At 40.3% G+C, this 25,508-nt stretch overlaps 2 protein-coding genes across 8 annotated transcripts in view; one reads left to right on the forward strand and one right to left on the reverse strand.

Moving 5' to 3' along the window:
• Nucleotides 1-12,443, forward strand: part of LOC121891926 (DNA-binding protein SATB2-like) — a 33,097-nt gene extending 20,654 nt beyond the window's left edge. For all 7 annotated transcript variants that reach the window (XM_042404608.1, XM_042404610.1, XM_042404607.1 and 4 more), the window contains 7 exons: nt 553-655; nt 3,058-3,108; nt 3,920-4,452; nt 4,556-4,768; nt 4,952-5,104; nt 7,040-7,231; nt 9,734-12,443. In XM_042404608.1, coding sequence (XP_042260542.1) covers nt 553-655; nt 3,058-3,108; nt 3,920-4,452; nt 4,556-4,768; nt 4,952-5,104; nt 7,040-7,231; nt 9,734-10,360 — 1,872 coding nt within the window. In that variant the 3' untranslated portion in view covers nt 10,361-12,443. The remainder of the gene's footprint in view (nt 1-552; nt 656-3,057; nt 3,109-3,919; nt 4,453-4,555; nt 4,769-4,951; nt 5,105-7,039; nt 7,232-9,733) is intronic.
• Nucleotides 1-25,508, reverse strand: part of LOC121891932 (nectin-2-like) — a 933,424-nt gene that overhangs the window by 836,510 nt on the left and 71,406 nt on the right. The window lies entirely within an intron of this gene.

Here is a 25,508-nt window from a genome sequence, read left to right on the forward strand (position 1 = left end):
ACACACTGCGAGTGTGTCATTTCGACTTGTGATTTATACACACGACTTAGTCATGATGTAATTAGTGATTAGGGGAAGTGTGTGGGTGGTGTGTGTTTGCAGCCTGACTCATGTGAGTTTTAATCTGTAGTGTTTCCCATGTCGAGCTTTCGCCGCTCATTCAGGGCTGCGTTTGTGCATCTTCTGCTCTGTAGAAGTGACCACAGTGCATGATGGGAAAGGGAGTGGGAGTGAAGAGTTTTTTTAATAAATCAGTGATGATTTGGTCAGCTGCTGAGATTTCCCAATTTCACCCAGTCTCGAGGCACTGCCACTCCCAAGACTACACAGGAGGAGTTTTTAGTGTACAGAAAAGTCAGAACTCTTCAGATTTCTAATTCATTAAATTCTGGATCAAAGTCAGAGCTCTTTTTCGAGGATGTGGTCCTAATCCTCTTCCAAAGAATCAATTAGGTACAATATCATGATGACTTGTTTCCAGGTAATTACGTAATTCTACCTCTCAAATGTGATATTTCTAAAACGCGCCCTCTGTCTGTTTCTCTCTGTCAGAGTATGATCTCAGCAATAGTCAACAGTTCCTACTATGCCAACGTCTCCACCTCTAAATGCCAGGAGTTTGGACGCTGGTACAAGAGGTACAAGCGCATCAAAGGTAACTCTTACACCTCACATAAGCTCTGTTTATATTTCTTAACCTATAGATTTTTCCTCGAATGAAGCAGACGCTCTTAAGGCACAAAGGGAATCGGTAATGTTTTTTCAATTTGTGGCCAGAAAAAACTACCCCGACTCTCCAATTTCTCCCTAGAGTGCTAAAGTGAAGCTGCTCAGCTGTCAAGTATATTTGTTGGCTGTTATGGAGACAACAGCATGCAAAGAGGATGCATTTGAAGATGTCAGTTTAAAGCAGTGGTTCCCAAACTAAAAATAGGGCACTCTTTGTTGGGTGTGCAGTGAACCTAAGTTGCATTGACCATTTGACTTGTCAAACACAGATGTAACTAATAACATTAATAACTACTGAATTGCACTGCAGTAATTGATGGAGCAGAGCCATCGTTAATGTTAATAGTTACACCTGTGATTTTCCTGCAATGACACATTAAAATGTCCTGCTGTGGATAAGTCTGATTAATTTAGTAATGATAAAGAAATGAGACTAGTGCGGCTAGCAAGATTTATTCAAAAAGAAAAATACTGGTAAAAAAGAAGAAAAAAAACCTGTGGATACAACAAGTCTCAGGTGTGTGCAGGAGAAGTATCAAAAAGGTAAAGACGATACCCCTCAGAAATGTCCACATACTATAAAAGTCCACACACTATAAAAGTCAGTAAATCAGTTTTTATGTGAAATATCCAGCAGCAAGAAAGGAATGTCTACAGACTGAATGTAAAAAAAAATATCTGTATCTGCATTGTTGTATCTAAATAAATCCAAATTTACTTCACCGAGTTAACACAAAACATATGTTCTGACTTACCTCTAGTGGTGTCTAGCCATGCTGATAGTTTTTGTTTTATTTGTCCATATTTTGAGAAGTCTGTCTCAAAGTTTTCTGCTTCTCCTTGCATTTGTAAAACTTCCTTCTGAAGAAATAGTCCCCCATGAAAACTTTGGATTAACCGTGACGTCCCACTTTCACTGTATTTGGTTGGAGACCAGAAATATCAGACAGATATCTCAAAATCTCAGCATTTAAACCCAAAACTGTCCAAATACAACTACAGATAAATGAAAAATATGAATAGAATTAAAAAGCACAATGCACACAGAGGTGAAAAACTCTTGTAATCAGACTATTGTGATGCATGTAAACACATTATCCTGATTTTTCACAGTAATCTGCTTTCATATGTGCATGCAGTTTGTCACAGGTGTTGCTTCACCTCTGTGGTTATTTTTTTTTTTTTCAGTCTGTAGGTTTACGATGTTCAGTTAAGTGTCAGTCCATGTGTGAGCTTCACTTCACTGCCACTGATGCAGTTTGGTGGCATGCGTTTCCTTGTTAAATTCTCCTGCCTTGTTAAAAAACTTTTACAGCTTTTGCGACCAACTCTCCTACACTTGAACCATCAACCGCTCAGCTGTTTACACTTTATTTGCCTCACATTGCTTTGAAAACTCATAAAGGTGGAGACTGTCAGAGCTCTTTAAACACTGACACTCACCGCTAATCACAACTCCACTTAATATGGCTCACCTGCCTGGCCGCCATTGTTTTTGTGATTTTTTTTTTTTTTTTAATTTTTTTTTTAGTTTCTTCAGATGTGATCCTTCTTTAATTAAGTTTTTTCCATTCTTCTGTCCACCCCCCGCATGTGCACGAGCCCACGTGTCGGCCTGCATGTGTCTAATCTGCTGCATGAGACGTCTGCCAGTGACAGCTCTCAGTAGGAAGGAACTGTCACACATGGTTCACATTAATGTCACCCTTAATACACATGACAAAACTAAATGCTCTTAACTCCTAATGGAAAACAGCAGCAGCCCCCCGACACACACACACACACACACCACCAAAACCCAGAAATAAGAGCTCCTCTTACACTTATTCTACACACACACACACACATACACAGAAGGTAAAAATCTAATGCCCTGCCAAACCTCACTTCAACTTTTATTCCCCTAATAACCTAAAATGTGACTCCCAAAGCAGCCCAGTAGAGGCATAATAAGAAGCAGCTTTGTGAGGAAGACTGTTAAAATCCAGGAGAACAGAAAGAGTTCAGAAAGAGGAACAGTCTTCAGTTATTTGATAATCTTATCTGAGTGCAAATAGAGTGACTTTGTCATTGTGAGATCATCCCTTGCACCACTGGACCTACCTGTCGTTCTGAAAGGAAGACTTGATTGAAGGAGAGCTGAAATTACAACTTAAGTCTGTTTTAGGCTCATTAATCACCACCAAAAATTACCTCATTTAGATCATTTATGCTGAAGCAGCATGCATAAATGTTGGTAGGTGTGTGTCCAAGTGGGAGTTTTGAATGTATCAGTGATCAGTGTAGAGATAACTAAATATGCTTACAGCTGTGATATTTTCCCCTCAGGTGAATACATCGAGAAGATGTGGTCAGCGCAGGACAAATCTGATATAAAAGGTACAGAATGCAGAAATATTCCTTATATTCCAGTTATACAATGTACTCATAAAATGTAGTAATGTTTGAGGGTCAGCTATGAGCCCTCAGTGACCAAATGATGGGGAATTGATCGCTTTTCCACTAACAAATGTGTTAGATGTTTGCTTTTGGAAAACTAAAGTGAAGGCTAATAGCATGGGCTAGTAGTTGGATGTAAGTTCACTGTGTGACAATGATGTAAAGTTAACAAATGTACTTTTTTTCCCCCATAAAATCAGATTTATTTAAAACTTGAACTGAACTGTTATGCATTTATAGTCTGCAGCTTCTGGGGCATCTCACTCCAACAGAGATGAACTGGGAAAGGCAAAGCTTTTGTAGTAGTTGCACACCAGTTAGTAATTGCTGTGTGTTCAGCTCACTATCAACTTTCTAAGACCTGTCAACTGTTTTAGATGTGAAATCTGCAGGGACATTAGGCTGCTTTCAGAGTTGAGAGCTGACTACAAAGCTTTTATTCTTCCACTCTTGAAGCTGTACGATGTTAAATGAAACAAACCCAAGCTGAGCCCTGACATTAAATGGAAATATTCTGGATGTCTTGCACATCACATTTCACAAAAGTTCAGAAACCTTGGGAACTCAACTATAAATCAAAAGTTCTGTGGGTTTAAATGGCACAGTACATGACTTTAAGAAGATGTAAAGCTCAACTGGTAGGTACAGCAGGTTAAAAGGTTAAAGGCTCAAAAAGCTCTTCAGATGTACAGTATAATAACACAAACCTGTGTGTGTGTGTATGTGTGTGTGTGTGTGTTTGTTGACACAGTGGAGAGGGATTTGGACCTGAGCATCCTCAGTCAGCGTCTTCCCTCTCTCTTACCCTCTCCCACCCATTTGGGCAGCCTGGGCGGCCCTGGAGCTCTTCCCATCAAGAGTAGCCTCGGGGACACCCCGACTTCCACCCAGCCTCACTGTCTGCCTCACCCCACCGGCCAGCACCACCCCAGTCCTCCACTGCGTCCCCAGGCTCCACCGCTCCTGGGCCACAGCGGGCTCCTGTCCCCCCAGCTCTCCCCTCAGCTCGTGCGCCAGCAGCTCGCCATGGCCCACCTCATCAACCAGCAGCTGGCCGTCAGCCGCCTGCTTGCCCACCAGCACCCACAGGGGGTCAACCAGCAGTTCCTCAACCATCCGCCCATCGCACGGACCTGCAAGGGCCCCGGGGCCACTAATGAGCCTGGTCTCAACTGCTCAGGGGCCGAAGTCTCCTCTGACATTTACCAGCAAGTCAGGAACGAGCTGAAGAGAGCCAGCGTTTCCCAGGCTGTGTTTGCCCGCGTGGCTTTTAATCGCACACAGGTAAACTGAAATATTATCTTAATGTGGATCAAAAACTATCCCACATAACATGATAATATTTTCCTATATGTTAGTAACTCTCTGTGTGTGTGTCTGGCTGCAGGGTTTGCTGTCAGAGATCCTTCGTAAGGAAGAGGATCCTCGCTCGGCGTCACAGTCGCTGCTGGTCAACCTGAAGGCCATGCAGAACTTCCTCAACCTGCCGGAGGGTGAGCGAGACCGCATCTACCAGGAGGAGAGAGAGAGGACCACTAACACCAACCACAATCACACCACCAACATCATCCCCAACACCAACACACAGAGACACACACAGGTATAATGTTCCACTCTTTATTTTTGTAATAATACTGCAGGTCACCAAACTTATATCAACTGCAAATCTGACAAAAGGGAAATTGTTGAAACTGTTGAAAGTGCTATTTTTCATCTAAGTGTAACGTTACCAGGAAAGCCTCCACTGAGTTTCATCTCAGTTTTTGTGTGCCCCTCTGTGCAGACTAAGTGCAGCATGTCTGGTGCAGAGCTGCCGTTGAAGCTGGACTCCCTGGTGAACATCACGTCAGGGATCTATGAGGAGATCCAGCAGGAGATGAAGAGGGCAAAGGTGTCCCAAGCTCTGTTTGCCAAAGTGGCTGCCAATAAAAGTCAGGTCAGAAAAGAAACCACTATTTCTAACAGCTTAAAGATGCACTGCTTGATTTTTCTTTTTTTTTTGTTACAGCACCTTACCGTAACTACACTCTCAAATCCGAAAATGTCCTCTCAGCTCACTGTTGTGAAAACGAAAAGTACACGTTGCTATGTGGGTGGGCTGCAAAAAACACACAAGCCTAAACTTGCTTTAAGATAGGAGCTAACGCATACAAATATGCTGTTTGTTGAATGAATGTACAAGACAGGAGCTAAAGCAAACAACAGGACTTAATGTTTTTTAGTTGATGTTGATGTGGGACTGCACAAAAAAATTGAATGACTGATCACGATACTCAACAAGAACACACAAAAAGTCGCTGCACCCTTGTGTGTGTCTGCTGCCTCCCTGGTTTCCTGTTGCACTCTCATCACATACTCATATCATCTCCTGTCTCAGGCTTATCTCCAAGGTGCTCCGAATTTAAGCACATCTTGTTTTTCAACTGATCATCTAAACTGTCGTAGCTTCCAGGACAGTTCAGGACGAGGTCATGATCTGTCTAGCAGTCAAACTAGATGATCCATTTTGACAGGCACAAAGCCAGATTCTGTGTTGTTTTTTTAAAAAAAATATGATTACCTCAGATCTCAAATTGTGCAAAAGACATGTAGTGTGTACCACAAATATAGAGATGTATAGCAAAAGGTTAAATAAAAGGTGGTCAACTACAGTCTGACCTGTGTTCTCATTGAAATGATCATCTAAAAGAAATGTCCACTGTGCACAAAAATGTCCGTTTTTCTCCCCAAATTTCTATTTTTTAACCAACTCCTTCATCACCTTAAGAGCTGAACATTCCGCTGCTGTTTATGGTCTCGCTGACATGCTTAACAATGTTTTTAAAAGATAAGTTTGCGCACATGAAGCTCTTGTGATAAATACTTGTACACACAGTTCAGTTCCTAGGCGAGATTGATGATGTTTGAAGGAGCTGATGAGTGTGTAACAGGGAGGTGTGTGACTGTGTGTGTGGGCATGTAGGGTATCTGATTACCCGCTGTGGCATACCATCATGTCTCCATCCTCGGATAAACAATGCGGGCGATGGAGGGCGAGATCAAAGCACAGAGTGTACTGGAGGGAGAGAGAGAGAGAGAGAGAGAGAGAGAGGAAGAAGATGATTTCAAAACAAGTTTAAATGCCTTAAAATGTTTAACTAACTTCATGCAACTAATTCATTACCAAATATAGACAGAGAGGAGAGAGTTTAAAATGTGTGAGAGAAACAGAGAGACGCAGAAATCCGAAATGATAAAGCAGGAAACTGTGCGAGGGATGAGTGGAGGAACAGAAGGATGCAAGACGGAGGGAAAGATAGACAAGATGATGGAGGGATGATCACATTATTACCATTAATTTCCAGGCTGAAGGCTGCGCATAAACAACAGCTGGTGGCAGATCCTGGGTCAGCCTAGCAGAGATAATCCAATCTTCACACACACACACACACACACACACACACATACACACACACACACACACACACACACACACACACACACACACACACACTGCTCCCCTCAGACTTCTTCCTTCTGCTTTTTTCTTTTGTTTTCTCCTTTCAGGAAACAACTTTTATATTCTGTTCTGCTCTATTATAGGACTAAATAAACATTGTGTTTTAGTGTAGAATTTCAAATAACTTGGTGTCATTGCCAGTTAAATAAAAGAAAAACTTTTTTTCTCATCTTGCAGCTAACATTTTCTCAAATATGTCAAGTTCAGTAGTATTTGGTTGTTCATCAGGAGAACGTTTACTACCTTTCGCTGCTGACCAAGTCTCTTTTTCAGTACTTGCTGATGTTTCTTGCCGCGAAATCCTTCAGTTTCAGGAACATCAACAGGAATGATCTGTCTCTCTCTCTCTCTCTCTGTCTCTCTCTCTCTCAGGGTTGGCTGTGCGAGCTGCTCAGGTGGAAAGAAAGCCCGAGCCCTGAGAACCGCACGCTGTGGGAGAACCTGTGCACCATCCGGAGGTTCCTGGCGTTACCGCAGACCGACCGAGACCAGGTTTACGAAGACGAGTCAAGGCAGCAGCACAACGACAGGCTCCAAACCATCCTGCATATCCCAGACCAGCAGGTACAAACATTTTAGCCAGTACGCGGAGTTTAGTGCTCTTGTAGAATACACCAGAAAGCTTGTTTTTTTTTTTGTCCTTCTATAGTAAAAATACACAACCACTCTCAACCACAGCGCAGCCATGTGCAAGCAAAAAAAAACACAAAATCAAAGTGTTTTTACAAGTGAGAGAATGCGAAAAGCAGCGTGTGATTCTTTGGTGTACAGAAAAAAAAAAAAGTTTCCTCTGTTTCCCTCAGTCTGTCTGATCCCACCACCTGCTCCTCTCAGCAGCCTTCGTCTTTGTCATGTTTGTGTCCCATAAGTCATTGAAAATAGAAGTGGTAAATGACCAGCCCACACATTTCCTGCTAAACACTCCTCCATCCCACCCTCACCCTGAAACCAAAATGCTCGGCAGTCTGGCCTAACCTCAATATTATTCAGAACATACCCTGTAATTATTGAAGCAGAGAAAAAGGAATTGCCATTATCTTTATTTAGGTCCTTTAATTTTGATGGAGCACAGATTTATGGCGTTGGATTCCTGTGTTTGGGTGTGCTGGCCGACCCGCCCTGTTAATAAGCTCTAGTAGTATGGTTGTTTGTGTGATGAATTTGGGAGTTGAGCTTGCATGGTGGTGATGGAGGCTGGTCAATCACACTTCCGCTTGTACTACATTTCCCTTAATGATTCTGCAGAGGGACACTGACAAAGGAGCTGAGTGGTTCACTTATTACTGCGGTGATGAGAGTTTGATGTCTATATTGTAATTACACAGAATGATTACATAGACCGTGACAGAAATGCTGGATAAAACTGTTGAATCTCTACAAACACTTGATTTATTGAATCTTGAGAAATGAAGTGTCTGCACTTGTGGTTCTTTTTAAACCACGGTGATTTTTTTTTTTTTTTTTTTCATGTTGCACCCCAGATGCCCACCCACACAGCACACATACACGTACAACCTTCTCTGCAAAAAGCATAGATGTAAAATATGTGACAAACATGAACTATCAGGAGGGGGTCACAAATCCAGCAACACTATATACAACACTCTATAAAGAGCAACTTTATTATCAGACCAGCACATTTCAGCTTGTGGCCTTCAACAGGGTCAGTATACAACACTCTACAGAGAACATTTAAATAGCATTTATATTAAAACATAACTATCATCAGTTCTAAGTGAAATATGTGCCTTCCCTCAATCAAAAAAAACAGCTGTTTTGCTATGTTGTTGTGCAGATTTGCAGATAATATTGAACTTAAAATACACAATGACAGGATGCTAAATGTTTAAATGTATGTAGTTTTGTTTAAAAGTAAAATTAGAGTAATTTGTCATTATTCAAAGACAAAAAAGTATTTAGTATCGCAACAATGGTGCATTGCACTTTATTGCAGGATCTGAAAGCTTTTTCCTGCAGATGAGGCATTCTGTTATGTTTAACAGTGATTTTTAATCTGTTTCTTCCCTTCGGCCATGTTTGAAAACATCATATAAAACTGTAGTTGATTTAATTTATCCTTCTTTTATCATGTGGTTCATCATCATCATCATTGTCAGTTATAAAATTATCTTTTCTATGTGCAGATGTTTAGAACAGCAATCAACTAATTAAAAACAGAAAAGGGGAAAATCACTTAAAATTTTAATAAGTGCAACAAGAAAAAAATATATATATATATAATAAAATATCCAACAGTAATAATGGTTGAAGAATGAATTACAAAGAAAAATGTTACAGAGGTGGAATGTGTTGTTTGTTGTGCACAGATGTGCAAAATTCAAAGTAGTGGAAAATGTGATTCCATTTTTTATGCTCATTTGAGGTCCCCATGGCGGCCCCAACTGATCATTTAGTTTGTTTTGCGACAAGCCAGCTAAGCCACATTCTTTTTGAAACAAAAAGTAAAAATATCCAACAAACAAGACCATTACCAAGAAGACGGAAGGCTTCTACCAACCTCACCAGTATGTTTTAAACTGTGTACATAACAGAGGTGCTGTGGGAATATGTGAGTAAAAACCGAGTCCAACATAGTCAGCATCTTTACTGTAGCAAAGACAGCAGGGCACGGGGAGACAGGAAGCAGGAAGGAAACATTTTATCAGAAATACAGTGCTTCACATCATTCTGAGGTATTATAATTTATGACACTGACCATGTTTATTCATTAAAAAAATCTAAACTCTTTCAATTGCATCTTACAGTCTTCACCAGCAGATGGATGCATAGAAATGACTCATTTGTCATCTTAACTTGAATATGGCCTTGAATATGAACAGGTGTTCATATGTAACCTTAACACTAACTGACTAAACTCCATCCACTGATGAAGACCATGAGATGAGGATAAAAGCCCTGAAAAAGCTAGTACAGTAAGAAGGCCTTGAGTTTTTTAGTTTTTCAATCCATCTCCAAGGTTAAGAGTGAACTTTACTTACTTTGCAGTAAGTAATATCGTTACAAAGATCTATTTGTCTTATATAAATCTATTATATTTTTTAACAGGCTCTCCACAGACCCCTGCCACCTCTGACAACCCCATCCCCGATTCATGAGGACCCAAAGTCCATCCCCTTGCCGGTCTTGCAAGGCTCAGAGGACGGTTCTCAGCGAGGGATGAGCCCTGGCCTCGGAGGACCAAAGAAGGCCCGCTCGCGGACACGGATTTCCCTGGAGGCACTGGGAATCCTGCAAAGCTTTATTGGCGACGTGGGGCTCTACCCCGACCAGGAAGCCATCCACACCCTGTCAGCCCAGCTGGATCTGCCCAAGCACACCATCGTCAAGTTCTTCCAGAACCAGCGCTACAATGTCAAGCATCATAGCCATGCCAGAGAGTCTGGCCCGGGGGAGGACGACCGGGAGAGCTCGAGTCCCAGCGAGGGAGGCGTCTGCACGGTGGAGCTCCAAGGGGAAGAGGGGCTGTCTGCGTCCGAGGAGTCGAGCGATGACGGGAGAGGATCAGTGGGGGTGTTCAGAACAGAGGGAGAAGACAAAGAAGGAGGGAGAGATGTGGAAATGGAGGTAGAGAAGGAAGAAGGGGATGATGGGAAAGCCTCAGCACCAGCAACTTCCTCTCTGTCCCCATACAGCAGTCTTGACAGCCCCCACTCTGCAGAGCAGCAGAGATAACAGCAGACAAACAAGATGGAGAGATCATGATTAGATGGACGCAAAGGACACTATCAAACTGTGAAGCCCACACACAGATAACCTGTGTGTCACCCCATGTGAATACACACCCACATTATCATCACTATTGTCATCATCACCTTTACCAGAGCTGATGATCAGAGCTCGTTAATATCTGAAGAACTGTGGAACAAGTATTTATGTTAGGTTTGACTGAAAACAGATCTGAAGGTGATATCTTCAGATGCTGCCAGTATTTTTGGTTTGATGCTGCCTCTAGACAGTATTTTAGGACATTGAATACCACTTGTAAATTGCGTTTTCTGCATTAAAACAAGTTGAAGTAATCCCACCAAAATCCTCCAAAAAGTTTGATCCCTGCAGGCTTTAAAGGTGAAAGTAATTCTGAAATCCTTCATGCTGCACAATCCACTCTGCTCCGAAAACCAGGTTTGTTGAAGTACGACACACAGCTGTGTATTTAGCTTTTTCAAGATTCTGACAAAATGATGCATATCCATACTGATTATATGTATGGACGGAGGAGAAGTGGATCGTGCTGCAGGAGGGATTTGAGGAGTTTTTGTGGATGTTTTGTTGCTTTGTTTCCACCATGAAAATCTTTCAATGTTGGAATCCCTTCTAACTAACTAAATTCAGGCTCACCACAGCTTCAGTCACCTTTTTATTTATATGTTTTTGTTTATTATGTTTAGAGTGTATAATACTCAAAGCATAGATTTTGGGTGAGTTTCTTTTTAACACAGGGTGTGGCAGGTTATATTGTAGGAGTTACAGTAGGCTGACAGTATTGAATTTGACTTGTTCTCACAAAAAAAAAAACTGTGTTTGTGACCAAAAATACTCTAAGTGTGGCATTTGGCAGCTTTTGGGCTTCATTTTGTGGCTTTGTGTAGAGATATACACTCTTTTTGAGGAACATTTGAGTCATCTGACCTTCCATTGTGACTCACAAGATGTTACATGAAGGCCATTAAACAAACAAACCTGCAATTGTTGCCTTGTTGTTGCCCACATTTGCAGCAACAACAGTCTGAGAACATGCCAAATACCAAACTGTTTGGACTCTACTGTCAACGGTACAAACTCGCCCTACTGCAGCTGTTGAGGAAAATCTTTCCAAACGACACTGAAAAGATTTTTTTGGGTTAAATACTGGAATTAGATACAAATACACAGATAAAAACATACTGAAAGCTGCAGCCTGAGGGGAACTTCCATCAGATTAGAGGTAGAAACTGGCTCATATATGCCCTCTTGTTATAATGAGATGCAATCGTATTGGGACCAAGTATAAACATGCTGACACTAGGCAGTAGTACCTCATGAGAAGGTTGTTCACCTTTTGGAAATAAAGGCATGCAGGGCAATAACACTAGAACCTCCATCCAAACTGAAGCCAATGTTACATTCTGTGTTTTTTTTTTAGATATATAATTTATTGTCCCAGTGTCCTTCCCATGATGCTTTTGGAGGTTCCTGCATCATCTGAGCTCTATGTGAAACTCAGACACTTAAGCCTTTATGGACAATAAATCAACTTAATAATACCCTCCTATTAGTATTTATTACTAACTTTATATTTACTGAAATCTAAGTATTATTGTAATTATAGTTTTGCTATTATTTTCTTTGATATGACGACAAATGTTTTTGTAAATGTGACAAAAAAAGAGGACGAGTAGGTCTGAACTCAGTGTTACACATCTTAAGTTTTAAAGAATGGCTCTTATATTTACTATTTCTAATAACAGACTGGCAGAGAAATGACCCGAAATGCAGCAGTTTTGATGTAAATGTTGACAATCCACCTGCAAAAGTGAATCTGTCATCATATGTGGGATGCAACCACTGTCACTTACACTGTTTTGTGTAATTATTTTGTTTCACATAGGAACAGGGTATGAAAACTGATTATTTGCTTATTTCAGTTCAACAGTCATCTGTCCTGAATGGAGCGCACAAAGTTTGTTTCTGATTTGTTCCACTTTGATGTTTAACCATTGTTCTTTGATTCTGTTGTGGGCAGGACATGAAAGTCTGATAAAGATCTTTCAAAGTATTTGTGTGGAAAGTTTGCTCTTTGTGCCTTTTGAAAACCTCTGAAAGTGCATCAGCTCTTCAGAAAGTTAAAGCTGCTGTCAGTGTGCCATGGCACGGTGATAAATCCAACAGAAGTACCTGCATAAGGTGTGTGTCAAACAGATAGTGATTTACCCATTTTCAAGGTTTTTTCCTGTTGTAATTGTCACTGTCAGGCCTGCACGTCCTTGACACAGATGCCCAGTTGCTGCATGATATGGGTAAAGACAGAATTGTCCGTTTACCAGAAAAAGTTATTACATTTGTTTTTAGTTGCTACAGAGATAATCTCCAGGAGGTAAAACATCATGTTGGGAACAGTCTTCTTGAATCTGTTTTGACTATTGGTGTGGGAGCGCATCCTGTGTTTCCTTTATGCAATACTGTCTGAATTCAGTTAATTTAAATTAAATTCATCTGCTGATTGAAATTTTGTGCCATGCAGCTCAAGAGTACACCTACAGTACATACACTCTTATGTATTGTAATCGAAAAGTCCACACATAGGAAAGAGGAAAGCTTATTATGTAAAAGTATGCAAAAGAATAGTTGTCATTCCACACCTGATCTTTAGTCCTAACATACCTAAACTCCAACCACAAACATTATAAAAAGAACAGCTGTCAAATGCCAAGTCCATACCAGCCTAACCACAGACATATAATGTAAAAACAGTAGCTGTAAAATGCAAAAAGCACAGTGCAATTACATGGGTGGGGGATACAGACTTATTTTAGTCTATTTAAATCTCCTATACGACACATAATGTAACTCCTGAACACTGTATGTGAGATCAAAATGTATGAAGAAATGCACTCAGACTGGCTGTTACACAACAGAGGTGCTCTTGCTGTCTTGTTGAAATAAAAAAATAAACATATATAATATATATATACAATATATACCTAATATTCAAGACAAACAAAACTGATACAACATCAGTGTGACCAATACAATGTGTAATCAATTAAACTACCACATATCTGTTACACACTAGCTGCTGATAAGTGTCCTCTTCTCTCTGGGAATCATTAGAGGCATTAATTTACGAGTCCTGCCAACTCTGTGCAGCTTCACGTCGTCTTTACTTGCCAGAGCACCTGATAACGATTTGGAACAATTTAGCAACTGCCATGTGTGAAAGTCAAACTAATGGGCCTCTTTTTGTTTGTATCTCCATCTGTCAACTTCTTCTCTACGAGACAGTGAACACTTGCTGATTCCATGCGTGAAAAGTGAGACACAGCCACACTGTTAGGTTTGTAAGAGGAACCTTGTTGAACAGCAGTTTGTGTGATTTTTTTAGGTGAGTCTTCATCTCAAGTTGTGTACAAATTGTGTGTCTTTTGCTAAGATTTTAAGACCATCATCTAACCTCAAGCATGGCTTTACTTTACCTTAACCATCTATGAACAGGCATTTGATTTGTAGAGCTTTGGGGGGCAATAACATAAATAAAGTTAACAAATAGGTCAATTAACATTAGTAAATCATAGGCTGAGTGATGAAAAGTTATGGAAAAGTAATTGGATACTGATGGGACATACAGTATCAGTACGTTTTATATTGTTACTAAAAACTACTTATGTTGAAGAAAATCACAGCTAAAGCGTAAAATGTCCTGTGTGTGTGTGTGTGAGAGAGTTTTTTCCATGTTCATCGGGTTGTTTGAAGTGTGCTGAAAACTAATTGGAGATCATAGTTTACTCACATCTAATTTTACAACTGCATCAGTGACTGTTGGTACGGTCCACTGGATTTCTGCTCACACAGCTGGCTATTAGAGCCGTATGGCAGGCTGATAAAGGGCCATTAGAGGTGTGTGTGTGTGTGTTGTGGGATAGGGACGCAGGTGCTCCATGGGCTGATATTACCCAGGATGCTCAGGATGGGGGCGTAGGGGTTATGGAAGAGGGTAGGAGGCTCTCTGTGGAGCTCGCAAACACACCTGTGATCCCGTTAGCACGCTCACACACACTCACACACACTGTGTCATCCCCCCCCTAGCCCCTGCGCTGCAGCACGTTAATACACACTCTGATAAACAGGCTAATACTCGCAGCGGCAGCACTTTACACACCATTGAACGCAACACACGGTAATCAGTGAAGCCAACACGTGGCACGGTGTGTGTCTGTGTGTGATGTTTTGGAGACCTCTGTGTGTGTGTATTGCATTGCCATGTATGTAACAAACAGGGTACAGTGAAGCATTGCAACCTCATTAAGCGAGTGTGTGTGTGTGTGTGTGTGTGTGTGTGTGTGAGTGTCAATATGTGTGTTCGCATCATGCCTGTAGGGATATTTTAATGTTACTGTCTTCATACGTAAAGGAAAAGTCTGTATTTTTTTTCAAATCTTGTTTTCTTTTTCAATTTTTTCAATTTTTCAGACACCCGTCTTCATGCATCTTGGACAGATCAGATCTCAAAAAATCTTAGTATAAATGCATCCAAGAGGCTTTCAAGACAGACTGAAATTCAAGATGCATTATAGCAAGATATTGAAAAGGTGAAAATGCAGAGCTTTACATTTGGCAGCAGCTCAAACAGACAGAGTCACAGCAGGTTTGTTAGACAGATATACTGACACTTGTTTGATGTATTTGCAATAAAACCAAGAACATCACATAGCAGAAGAGGGAGAAGTTGTGGAGGATCCAGTAAAATGAATTATATCATGATTTATATGTTTATATCTTTTTTCTATCAATTTCTATCCTAATCTAGATCACTTGACACACTAGGACAATTTCATTAAAATACTGGAAATGTTGCTGTTATCAAAAGACAAACTCAAAATGTCTCATTGAATGTGTTTGCATTGTATTTTGCTTGCAAGTATTAAAGGTGCCGTATATTATCATCAACTACAAATGGAAACGCTAAACATCTACACTTCATGATACACACAGATGGTGAAAACACCCCTCAATCACCCAAAGATGAAACAAGTCAGAAAACAACCACATCACATCTCCTTCAAAAACAAACATTTAATTATGGTGGCTCTGTTGAATTAGTGGTGGACCGGCGGGTTTTGATGTGTGCCTCTAAATAGCGTGAGCTAGTAACATTTTTTTACACAAAGACATTCAAAGCAAATCCCTTTAAGAGGAAAATGAAAAACAATCAAAGACTAATAGGGCTTGAACTTCTAAAAGCCTGGATCATCTGATCATTTTATGTTCCATTTATAAAGTTAAAAGTTATAATTGTTGTAAATATTAAAAAAAAAAAAGCAATTTGCCAACTTGCCAGCAAGTAAATTTAAAGCTACATTAGAGTGTTCAGTCTCTGTTTTGGAACAACTTTAAGGATGGGCATCTTAATTTTGGTTGGCGCATTGTTTACTGTAATTGTTTCTCTGCAACTGATGAACTTCTGTCAAACTCAATCATGAGGGAAACTTTTCGTTTTTTCCTTGTTTCTTTCTGTAGACATTCAACTTGTCAGTTGCACTTAATAGACTACAGTGTATAGCTGGTGTGACAGGATTCTGGAAAGTTATGTGAAATGGTCTACAAAAAGCGGTCAGGCACAATCTGCTACTTAAGAAGCGGTCATAATGGGTTTGTGATCAAGTGGTTTGCTTCATATTTAACCCCATTTCAGAGAGTTGAGGTTCAAGGTCATTTTAACATATGGAGTCCCACAGGGGAGTGTTTTGGGTCCCTTGTTGTTTTTATTATATACACTCCGTGCACATTCATTTTGTATGAAGAGGCTCTTTGAAATGCCTGCATTCAACACACCACATTGTGTGGTGTGCTTTGAATTGGGAGGTGAGCAGGAGATAAAAGAAGAAAAGGGCACTGTAAGGTCCATTGTAGAAGGAGCCAGGAGGGAGACACCACATGAAGGAACCTCATTTCACCTGCTTGCAGTATCTGCTTGTGACAATAGATAGACAGTCCTGTCTCTTCATGAAAAACTGCTCATATTGTAAGAAATACATCCAACCAAGTAATGCAGGAAGCAGTGTAATCTTATAGAGCAGACAAAAGGAGGCCAATTCATGTGGTCGACATTGGTTTCCTTAAATATCTAATCACGACAATGCTGATTTTCCAACCTTGACCAAGCTCTATTAGTTGCCTAAACTTACACTTCAAACACAGTTCCAGACAAAAGTTTAACTATCATTTAAGTGACACAGAAAAAATATATTTCATCACAAAATATGCAAATTTGGACATCCATGTTTACCAAAGGTAAACTCTAAGTGAAAGCACAGTACAAATTTATTTTGCTTGAGCATTCGCTTGAGTATATATTGCAGCATCGTTCCTCTTAATGCATCCCTGAGCTTTGACCACAGCACAGACCTACTGATAGTCAATGAGCTATTAAGGCAATCTGTGGTTATGTAAGACAACATTGGCTTAATTCACGCTCTGTAAATAATTGTGTCATTGCACAGTGAGCTCGCTTCACCACCCAGGATTTCACACCATTTCCACCACTTCCAGCTTTGGTAATTTCCAAAAAACCCTCTCAACACACAGGCTGTGATGAAACCATCTTGTTAGGAGACACCATGTGACATTTTTATGCAGTTCTTGCAAATTTTTACCTTTTTTTACAATAGTAAAAATGACATGGATAACAGTAAACACATTAATATTAAACATAAATCTCATAAGTATTTGAATCAGTGCAGACTGAGAGCATCTTGTAGAAAATCAATAAGCATAAAACAGATCATTTCCACAATAGGTCAAAGGTGGACAACAGTGACTGGACAGACACAGCTAAATTCTTTACGCCTCTTTACACTAATATCAGTCTAACGCTAGTGTAAGCGATTGGATTCGTCGAGGAAGCACAGCTGGCTTGGTGGCTGTGGTCTCCCGACACCAGCTGCAGACTCTTGTGCAGAAATAGCCACCAGGTGTCTGGGATTTCACGCTCCTTCCCTCCTCCAATGGTTCCCACTGCAGCCTGCTGAAGCATTACTGGGTTGAATTAACACCAGCTGTTCCTCCACGGTGCCGCCATGGGCCCACAGCTCAGCACTGGTGCCTTGTCTCCCTCGCAGAAGACAGAACAGGGTGTGTTTGGATTCATTTCCAAGTTTACTTTGAGTCACGATTTTGTAACCTTTATTAGGTGAAGGGTGCAAGCTGTTCTCAATCTGAGGGCTCTCTCCTTGCAGACCAGCTAATCACAGTTGTTTCCACTCTGTTGACAGGTCATGGAAAATACTTCCAAGACAATTTAATCAAATATAATTGAGAATAAGATGTAAGATTAGAGGCATACTCATAACAATGCTTGTTCACCCAAATTATGAAAAGACACATTTTTTCACTTACCTCTGGTGGTGTCTCACCATGCAAATTTGTTTTCTGCCTCCATAAACTTACCAAACCTTAACCATAGAGGTGATTAGAAAATTAGAAAATGCTTTTTTTTAAAAACAGTGTTGGTTTTGTAAGGCAATGACAAATTAAATTACACTTGTTAAAATCTGGAGGGCACTGACAAACTGTATTTTCTTATTTAGTTTGGAGGACTTGTTGAATCTAAATTTCTATTCACCCCCACTTAAAACCTGGGAAAATAAACCCATCATGCATGGCTAAATACCATTATATGTTAGGCTAAAAGCTACCTTTAAATAGTCCTGATATTACAAGTGTGTATGCTGATCAGTGTTAGTTTGGTTGTGTTCTTAAAACAATTTACTCTAATCTACCCTATTGTGGATATGACACTGCAATATGATTGGCTGGTGGGGTGATGGAGTGTTGTTGCCAGACCAGACTCTCTCCTACATTCTCTTCTCCCTCCTTCCTTCATTATTTCCTTCTTCCTTCCTTTCCTCCCTCCTCTCTGTCTCTCCTCTATCTAATCACGAGTGTTTGAAGCTTAACTGGGATGTAAACAGAGAAAGGAAGTCTTTAGAGTCGTAATCACAATCTTAGATCAAGCACACACATCAATACATACACACACACATACAAGCATACACGCATAGTGGTGAATATAATATACGCATAGGCCTATATTATATTTAAAGAAACAAATATGCATACACATGGATATATGCTGGTGAGTTCATATACACAAATACATACACACACAAACAGTCGTCAGATCAGGCAGCACATACTTCCAGTCCAGTCTGCTAACAATTAGAACAGTTAGTGGTTCGGCATTGCCAGCCAGCCGCACAGCCTGTTTATAATGTGATCGAACACAAATGTCATAACAGTGAAGTTTTGAGACAATCAAGATGCATTATCAACATGACAGCTGAAAGTCAAAGAGAAGGTGAAGCAGATATATAATCGAGCCGGGAAACGATTACCATACCTATATGCACATTTACTGAATCCTCTGCCTGTCAACCAAGCCAATGTTTCTTTCTTTGTTTCTATCTCACTGTTACACTTTCACATTGTTTCTCTCTACTTTGAAGGGAGTAAACATTAATATTTATCATCAGCTCCAGAGATTGGTTTGCAAGTTTGACACAGAGGAATTATAAGAGCCAAAAAACAGTGAGCCTAACTGAAAATAATTACCAGCATCCTGCCCCCTCTTGCTAATTCCCTGATCCTTCACATTGTTTTCTGATACTTAATCCATCATACACTCTTCAATCCATTGCGATCCCTTGTGATCATGCAACAGGAAAGTAATTAAAACTTTATTTATATAGCACTTTTCAAAACAGCAGTTGTAAAGAGCTTCACAGTTGATAATAAAAATGCGTAATAGTACACAGCATGAAAACAGCAAGTAAAGAAATACAATTTATAAGACGGAAACAGACACTCAGCAATAAAAACAATATAAACAAACAAAACAAGATTAAAAGACAAATAAAACCAATAGGAATTGTAGAGCAACAAACTTATAAAAATGCCAGCCTATACAAGTGGGTTTTTAAAAGTTTTTTTTAAATGTGGTACTGACTCATCTGACCTGACAGTGAGGGGGAGGCGATTCCATAGTTTTGGAGCTAAAATGGTAAAAGCACGGTCCCCCTTTTTGTTTTGAGTCTGGACCGTGGGACACGTAAGAGCAATTGGTCAGAAGATCTGAGTAATCTTGGTGCAGAGTAGTGGGTTATAAGTTCAGACATATAAGAGGGTGCCAAGACATGGAGGGCTTTGAATGTGATCAGGAGGATCTTGAACTGAATTCTGAAGCGTATAGGAAGCCAATGTAAATGCCAGAATGGGGGTAATATGCTCTTTTTGTTTCATGTTTGTCAAAAGTCTGGCTGCAGTGTTCTGAACCAGCTGAAGTCGGGCAATTGCGGATTTGCTTAAATAAGAAAACATGGAGTTGCAGTAATCCAGGCGGGAGGAGATAAAAGCATGGATGATTTGCTCTACGATGTTCTTAGGAAATGCTGAACTGATTTTGGCAAAATTTCTGAGTTGTAAAAAAACAAGACTGTACAAATTTCTTAATGTGATGGTCAAAAATCTGATTTTGATCAAACACAACACCAATATTTCTAGCAGATGGTTTTATATCTCCTGCTAAGTGCCTGAGGTATGGACTAATACTCCCTGAAACTTGGTCTGGACCAATGACCAAGATTTCTGTTTTGTCCATATTCAACTGTAAAAAAAAAAAAATCAGTGACATCCAATATTTGATAGCTGTAAGGCCACAGTGTAGAGTATCTAACAGACTCATGAGCCTTACAGACAGTTAAGTTCTTAATGCAAAGATTAAATGGGAAACGGACATTGACTATGCTTTTCAGGACTCTGAATGGAAGCTGATTGTAATAGCTCTCAATCATTCTCCTATAACAGTCGACACAAACTCTTACAGTTTAACCTCATACACAGGGTATACTTGACACCTCAGCACCTCCACAAGATAAGTAGTAGCAACTCAGAATATCGTCCAAGATGTAGGACTGAAACAGGGACTCTTTTATATATGTTCTGGACATGTAGATGTCTGGAACAATACTGGAGATCTATCTATGGACATGGAAAAAATGGAGCGATGATCAGAATCTGCATTCATAAGCATATCATTAGTGACTTTCAGCAGAGCGGTTTCAGTACCATGCAGCTGGCGACAACCAACCAGATTGAAATGGGTCGAGAATGTCATTAGCTTCCACTATTTCCAGTTGTTGTTTAGCAACAGCCTCTTCAACCATTTTTGAGACAAAGGGTAATTTAGAGATTGGTCTGTAATTATGAGGGAGTGTTGGATCAAGACCAGCTTTCTTAAAAAGGGGCTGAATACAGGCTTGTTTGAAATAGTCTGGGAACAAACCGGAGGACAGAGACTCATTTACAATAGAGAGAAGACAAGGGGCAATGACTTCTAATACCTCTTTGAACAATCTGGGGGGTAGAGAGTCAAGACCACAGGAGGATAAGAGCATGTGTAGCACAATATCAACAGACTATTCAGGGAAATAGGGGTAAATTCGTGTGGAGGAGGCAATTGGCGAAGTTACATATGAGGTGGGAGGCGTTATAGAGGCTTTGATACCCTTAACTTTTGCAACAAAATAAGCTAAAAATTTATCATGGACAGAGGAGGCCGAAACAGTTGAAGGAGCAAGGCTTACAAGTCGATCAATGGTGCTAAACAGAACTCTAGAGTTATACATTTTTGCAGCTACGAGGTTTGTAAAATACATAAGGCTCTCTTTTTTGATTAATGAAGTATATGAAGACGATGACTCTTTTATATAAAGGAGGTGGACTTGTAGGTTAGTTTTCTTCCACCTTCGTTCTGCTCTTCCACATTCTCTTTTTAGTTGTATCCTCACTTACCCAAGGTGATGGATTTGACTGGCACCTTGACATTGCCCTAATGGGAGCAATGTAATCTAAAACTGATGAATGGAAAACATTAAACTGATCAACCAAGTCATTTACATCATGAAACTGAGTTAAGCTGCTACACTGAGAAAAGGTCCAGAGGTCAACAAAATCATTCAAATTCATCCACTGAGAGTATCCACTGCAAGTTTGGTGGAAGCTTGACTTTGTAGAACAAAATAAGCACGGTAAAGGTTAAATGCTCAGTGCTTAAATGATGTGGCCGCAGTATCATGTCACATTCAGGTGGAGAGAAGGTTCAGCTGCATCGGGACACAGCAGGAGAGCATTAACGGCTGCTGCTGGATTGAGCAGCTTTAACTGGATTAACCAGGGGAGGAGAGCTCGCAAGTGACTAAAATAAGGTTAGTGGGCATGAAAAGGAGTGTGTGTGTGTGTGTGTGTGTGTGTGTGTGTGTCATGACTCCTGGACCGGCCTTGCTTGTGCATGACTCTCTCAAAAACTCAGAAACACACACACACACACAACTATGTGATTTTATTTTCTAGAGGACGAACATAATAGGCCTTTTTCACGGGAGACATTTTGACATGTCACAGTAGGAGAAGCACAGGTGTAAATAATAAAATTAATGATGGCTGAATTCCATTTAGCTGCTTCAGTTTCAGGGTCCTGCTATTGTCAGTGTCTCTGTCGCACTGTCAGTGGCTCACTGGGACACTCAAATAGAGCAGGGCCATCGTTAACGTTATTAGTCACTACTATGACAAGTCAAAATGCCTGCTGTGAAAAAGGCCTATGGCTGAGCTAAGAAACACACTGACTGCACTCTTTTATTAGGGTTCTTATTAGTTTTCTCACATCTGCTCTCTTCAGAGACCATGGTCACTGTTTCACAGTGACGTCTAGCTCAGGAGTTCAGCTGATAAATGAAGTAATCCGCACAAAACAATGCCATGTTGCATATTTAATTCTAAACGTACCAAATTATTAATTCAAGTATCAATATTTAATATGCATCTGTATTCGTATAGCATAACAATTTAATTTTATTAAGTCCATAGGGAATTGCAGTATTCCTTTTGAACCAACTACTAGTTATGCTGTTAAGTCTTTATATTTGTGTTTTTTGTGTTTTTTCAGAAAGTATTTGACTGGATTAACAGAGATCTTTTAATAAATACACTGATTTATGTTAGGTTTCCATTCATCAATTAATTAATTGTCTTGTCATGATGCTATTATGGCACACTGTTGGTGTCATCTGGGAGGTGACTCGTTTTCAGTCAACTTTCAGATCTCTAATAGGTATTTTTTTCTGGGATTACTGTCCTATAGTCGACAGTGGATCGACAGTGATCCAGCTACATCTGTCTGTCCCGCTCTGTCTGTCCTCTTCGATCTCCCCAGTCGTCTGTCTTCCTGGCAGGCAAGCAGTCTATCCTACACAGGGACCGAAGCCTCCTCGGCAGACAGCGGCCCTAATTTCATTAATTATAAACCAATATGCTGCTGGCAGCCCCTCTGGAGAGGACTTTACCCAGCACTGGCATCTGTTCAGCGCAAACACAGCGAGGGATGCAGGGATGGAGGGAGGAGAAAACAAGGACATCTCTGACTCCCGCCATGGGTGAAGCATGGTGCTGTGCAGGGGAACGCATGGGGGAGGAGGGACGGGGGGGGACTGGTTGGTGGGGTTTAAAAGTTCGTGTTTCCAACATGGAAGCTTAAAGTAGCATTCCAAGACATTTTCATCCAAATAGGGAGAGTATGATCGGACCAAGTTTAGTTTAGGAAGAAGAAAACACCTTCTCAACTTCATTTCAAATTCATTTATTTAATGTAGATTACTGGAATTAACCCATGACCGCAGACTTTCCATATACTAAAGTTGTGAGGCTTTGGCACCAAGTTTTTATTTGTATTTCGATTGTCTTCAGAAGTACTGTGCAGTAAACCCCCCAAAATCGCAGCAGGACATCAAACCAAATTGTTACTTTATGATGTGCTGCGCTGCAAGAATTATGGTCCTTAATTTTTCTTGCTTCTTCTACACCTTTCTGTTTTTCACTGCTGACTCCTTGTGCAAGAAATCTTCTCCTAAATGCTTATCTGTGCATACTGTATGCCTGTGGGAAGCCACTGGCACTTTCCATTGTTTTCATTTGCCAAAATAGCAGTCGCTGACATTGCATATAGTGAAATGGCGGTTATTGTTTTGTGTTTGTTATAGTGATGTGATGGCACATTTTCCTCTTCAATCAGGATCAACATCACGGTTAGAAGTCACATTAAAGTCACATTTTAAATCACATTAAAAAACAATGTATTCCCATTAATCTATGGAGGAGAGAAAGCTTGGTGTTTTTGGACTCTATGCATGTGTGTGTTTCCACAATGTCCAGATAATTAAGACATCTAATCCTAATGACTGCAAGGTAGCACCCAACCACAGCATTACAGCATACTATGACAAAATGACCCTTGACCTTCCCTTTAATGCCACCAACAGGCCAATAAAAGAAAAAGAAACGAAGAAAGAAGGAAACAAAGAAACAGAATACACATAAACAGGCTGTTAATTGATACACCAGAATCACACACGCTGACACACAAACACACCCATGTGCATTCAAAGTGCAAAAGCATGTTACCAAAGTGGAAGCTGTTTACTCCCTCATCATTCATAAATTATACACATAAACACACACATTCACACACACATGCACAGGATCACAGACAGAAGGTTCTGTTTTATTCCTATAAACAGCAGGACAAAAAAATGATGAGTGATTATTAGCGTTGTTGTGTTTTCTGCGGATTAACACAAAGCAGTAATAGTGTAATTTGGATAAAAAAGAAAAAACAATTTGAAAAAACTATAAACACACAATATACCAAACTTCTGAAAAATTCTGACTCTTGATTTGTCATTATTTTCACCTAGTTATTGTTACGTGTTTGATGCTGTAGCTGCCAGGTCCCCATGCACTTCAAAAACAAACCCAACCGCAACGAGTGATGGGAAAAGGTGAGCTACTTCCTGTATCACAGAGCAGCTTTAATGTGATTTTCAGCTCTAATTAGAGTTAAGTCACTTAGTGTGTTGTAATGTTGTTTGGCTCACAGAGCAGCAGACGCCGTCCATCAGCCAAATGAAATATTAAACTGACCTACCGCTGGATGGTGTGTGTGTGTGTGTGTGCGTGCGCGCGCGTGTGTGTGTGTGGATTCATATGTGTAGTTGTGTCAGGAGACCTCCATAGCACACTATGTGTCCATTGCTGCCACATACAGTAAGCACACACACACACCACACAGACAGACAGACAAACACATACACACATTTCTGACCTACATTCACTATACACAAACAACAGGGTGTCAGGAGGGGCTGGGCAACAAATGAATGTGTGTGTGTATGTGTGTTGGGGTTGAAAATCTGCAGGTGCACTGGGCCGTGAATCTAATGCAAAATTAGTGTTATCTTGCTGCCAAATAATTCATGATCCCGCATCCGAAATGATAGCAGAAGGACTTGACTTGTCATCCCCTCGGTCTTTGTCACTCTCCCTCGTGAATGATGTTTTATTCAAAATGTCACATGAAGCAGAAACTAGTAAATAAGTACAGCTACAATTGGCAATTCTCTGGTTTGATCCCTAATGACTTTTAGGCCTGATTTCAGCAGCATACAGTGTGTAATGGAAAATGAGATCACCTCTATTTATATATATATATACAATAATACAATACAACAGTCATAGAAAACAGAGCTAAAACACTTTAAAAAGTTTAACAGTCAGGTTCTGGTACCATCAGCTCTTCTAGAGGTAAGGACCATCATTGTAGGCTCATCATCACGTCATGTATCAAAAATGAACTTTCAACCAGAGAGGGCAATGAAACTTTGCCCTTAAGCCTGGTATTTAGTTTCTCTTTAAAAAGCAACTTAACACCTCATTTTAGCTCGAACTAATCCAAAACATGCGTTAAAACCCAAACACATCTTGTTCCCGTCTTGTGGTGCAGTATTTTTCTCCCAGTAAGGAATGTCCAGTTGTCTCTGCACTTAAGTATTTGTCACTGTTAACTCTACTGTTGTCCTGTTGAGAGCTGCAAACAGACATGTGCTGCTTCCATGGCACGAGGTGCCACCGGTAGCCTGTTATTTTCAACCACTTTTCAACAGTTGCAAGTGTTAATGCAAGGATGAGAACCTTTTCCAGCTTCCCACATGCGATTGCGGTCAATTAGTATTCTTTG

Source organism: Thunnus maccoyii, chromosome 24 (assembly GCF_910596095.1).
Source record: "Thunnus maccoyii chromosome 24, fThuMac1.1, whole genome shotgun sequence".
Classification (NCBI taxonomy): Eukaryota; Metazoa; Chordata; class Actinopteri; order Scombriformes; family Scombridae; genus Thunnus; species Thunnus maccoyii.